General features: G+C 31.9%; 1 protein-coding gene across 1 annotated transcript; it reads right to left on the bottom strand.

The window, feature by feature from the left end:
* Nucleotides 1-298: 298 nt before the first annotated feature.
* LOC121466278 (olfactory receptor 10AG1-like) lies at nucleotides 299-1,237 on the bottom strand. The gene has a single exon (XM_041679936.1). The coding sequence runs from the start codon at nucleotides 1,196-1,198 to the stop codon at nucleotides 299-301; it is 900 nt and encodes a 299-aa protein (XP_041535870.1). The 5' UTR covers nucleotides 1,199-1,237.
* Between the last annotated feature and the right edge of the window lie 2,301 nt (nucleotides 1,238-3,538).

Genomic DNA, 3,538 nt, shown 5'->3' with positions numbered 1-3,538 from the left:
TTTCCAATAAATTTATTCCATGGACAAAATCTGTCCCTATTTTGTATCTATCTGTACATAGGAATGGCAACCACACTAAACTTTTTTATTGACAAAATACTTTCTCAAACATAGAACATTGAAGATACATGATATGCATAGTACATACACAAACGTTGTAAAACTTCTTAATATTTAAGTGCAAAATATACATAAATCCTAAGTGATTACATTTTCAAACCAAGATTGAATATCGTTAAGAAGTTTCTCTAAATCCTGAAACATAAAAGGCAAAATCATTTAGAGTACATGGATGACACTATGCTTTAAGAAATAACCTTTTCAGAGCTGCAATCACCTCCTTGTTCCTGAGGCTGTATATCAGTGGATTGAGCATGGGAGTCACAATCGTGTAGAACAGAGACAGCAGTTTGTCAGTTCCTGGAGAATGCATGGACTTCGGTCTCAAGTAGGTAACAGTAGCTGATCCATAAAACAAAACCACCACCAGCAAATGGGAAGAGCATGTGGAGAAAGCTTTTGCCCGCCCTTTGGCTGTAGGTAACCTTAGGATGGTGGCAATGATTTTGGTGTATGATGTAAGCACCAGTATGACGTGGAGTGCAGCCAACACCATAACAACAACATAGACAGACAGCTCATGCACTGAAGTGTCCCCACACGCTAGTTTGAGAATCGGGGGTATATCACAGAAGAAGTGTTCTATTTTGTTAGAATTGCAGAAATGCAGGGAGAAAATCTGACATGTCTGTCCTATCTGGATTGGAATGCTAGCGAGCCAGGATCCCACTGCCAGCTGAGTGCACTTCGTTGGGCTCATGATCAGAATGTAATGCAGAGGGTTGCAGATGGCCACATAGCGGTCATAGGACATTACAGCCAGCAGGAAACTTTCAGTCGTTCCAAATATAAGGAAGAAGCACAACTGAGTGGCACAGGACATCACTGAAATGCTTCTGTCCTGCATCTCAATGTTGAACAGAATCCTTGGGACAATAACTGATACGTAACAGATTTCTAGAGAGGAAAAATTTGCCAGGAAAAAATACATGGGTTTCTGTAATGCAGGGTCCATACTGGTTATTACTATTATGAGGAAATTTCCAGTCAGGATAATTATATAAACAGCAGAGAACACTGCTAATATAAATCCTTGGAGATTGGGAAGGTCTGAAAATCCTATCAGAACAAATTGCATCACTGTTGAAACATTTTCTATGGCATTGAGTCCCTCATGTTTCACCTATGGAAAATGTTAAATCACAAATAGACATCACTTCTGATTTCAGTCTAATTAGCTTCATGTATACTTTTCTGACAGCACAAGTCTCTTTTAATAATTAAATGTTAAGATTCCATTGCTCTAAAAAGTATAATCAAATATATTTTCATAATTTATAAATGATGATTTAGAACTTGTATTTTCATCTTCTGATGTATATTTTATTATGTTTTTGCATTGATAGGATACATGATTTAAATTGTATAATTCGTTTGTAAATGCAATATCTGAAAGCCCTATGATGTTGCTGTGGTTTCTTCAAGATATTTTCTAGGCTTGTGTTCTGTAGAATTTCAATACAAAACAAAATAGAATTAAGCCATTAAATATCTTTTCATAGTCGTTATCCTTTAAGTGCAAGTTATATAGGATCAGTAGGCATAAATATTGTTTAGACTTTTAAGTTCATTAGTGTTTATCTGATTTTTTCAACAATATTCTCACTAATTCTGCTATCATCATATTTATGTTTTTTCCATTCAATATTGTCACAGTGTGTATTTGTTTTTGTGTATTTGTCTGTGTGTGTATTTGTGCACATTAATGTGTGTTTGTGTTTATGTTATTTTTATTTTTCTGATTTTTATGCATAAATATGGATTAAAATATCAATTTTCACTATGCTTTATCAACACATTATGTGTAACAAATAGCTTACTATTTTGCAAAGCTAATTTATTAACCAACTGGATAAACTATTAACACATAAAAGTGCTTATTTCACATCAATAGTCCGCCAAAACATGCTATTGTTCATGATGAAAGTTTTGACCCCTGCCAGTTGCACATTAAGGACATCTTACATATATATCTCTGTTCATTATTAAATAATAGGAGTAAGAATATGATGAATTATTTTCTTCCTCTTTAATCGTGTATAAGTAGTATATCATGTACTATGAGCTATTGTATTATCATATAATCTTATGAAATATAGGAAAATAAAACTAAGTAGCTCACAATAAGGAGAATCCTTATCACCATTTGTCCAAAATGTTAGTGTGGTCAGTGAAAAGGGAACAAGCTTCAAAAACATATTAAGTATAAATTCAATTTTATAGTAATCTAGAATATAATAAATTGGTTAAAATATTCTCAGTGTCTTGTAATTTTATTATAATTTTATTAGAATATGGTGATAGAAATTGAAAAAAACCTAAGATATATTATCACCATAGTAGCAGTAGAGAGTGCCAGGATCCAGGATACAAGGAGACATGGGAAGATGGAAGGAGATGACAATGGACATGAAGCTTTCATTGGTGTATAAAAAGTAAAAATCTAAACCTCTATTGCACAACAGAGAATTAAAAAATTATATTGTGCTGCTGTATAATGCACGAGACAAAATCTGTTTTTAAACATAGTCATCATAAAGAAAATATGCATATTTGTTTGACAGTTTACCCTGATTTTATCATAGTAATATATAAATGATGGTATCAGAATTTTCTTCCTTTGAACTCATATGATTAACTAATCAGATAAAATGAAAAGAAGAATGAAGAAAGTGATAAATAGATCACTTCATAGGAGATATGGTAACTGAGTTGGAGAGCATCTATAATTTAAGTAAGTGGTGATGTTGCTAAGCAAAGGTTTCAGCTTCAGACTCTGCTTTCTCTATGTGCCTGTCACCACTATAACCATTCTTCACTCAGGGATGCATTCCAATTTAAGGAAAAGACTAATAGAGAAAAGCAACATGGAAAACAAAAGAAACATTTTAACATAAGCATGATAGGATATAAATCAATTTTATAATACCCATTACCTAAATTACTTAATGGTTATGTAAAATTGTGCCTTTTGGAGATCTCATTTCTATATTTAAAATACATAAAATATTTTATTATTTCTTAAGAAGATTATTTCATTAATAAATATTGAGAATTAAGTGAAGATATTGGTGAAGATGTAATATTTATTATACAAGTTTAACTTGCAATAGAGTGCTTTCCATTTTTTTCATGTGATTACTTAGTATTTATATCTAGAAATGTACAAAGTCTGACTCAACCAGTGTTTCAAATATAAGCATTAAATTTTTATCTTATTCTCTGAAATTAAATATTGGTTTTTGGTGTTTCTATACTGTACACATAACCTTGTATTTATTCCATTTCATTTCACACTCACCTATCTTATTCTACACACAATATAATACATACCATTATTGTTTGCCTTCAATATGAGAAAGGCAAAGATAGTTTTCATCTCATGAAGCTTACTTAAAACAGTTTCTCACTGCCTTTT

Source organism: Microtus oregoni, unplaced genomic scaffold (genome assembly GCF_018167655.1).
Source record: "Microtus oregoni isolate MIOR12 unplaced genomic scaffold, Mior012 000033F_ref0000390, whole genome shotgun sequence".
Classification (NCBI taxonomy): Eukaryota; Metazoa; Chordata; class Mammalia; order Rodentia; family Cricetidae; genus Microtus; species Microtus oregoni.
This window is presented reverse-complemented; position numbering and strand designations above follow the sequence as displayed.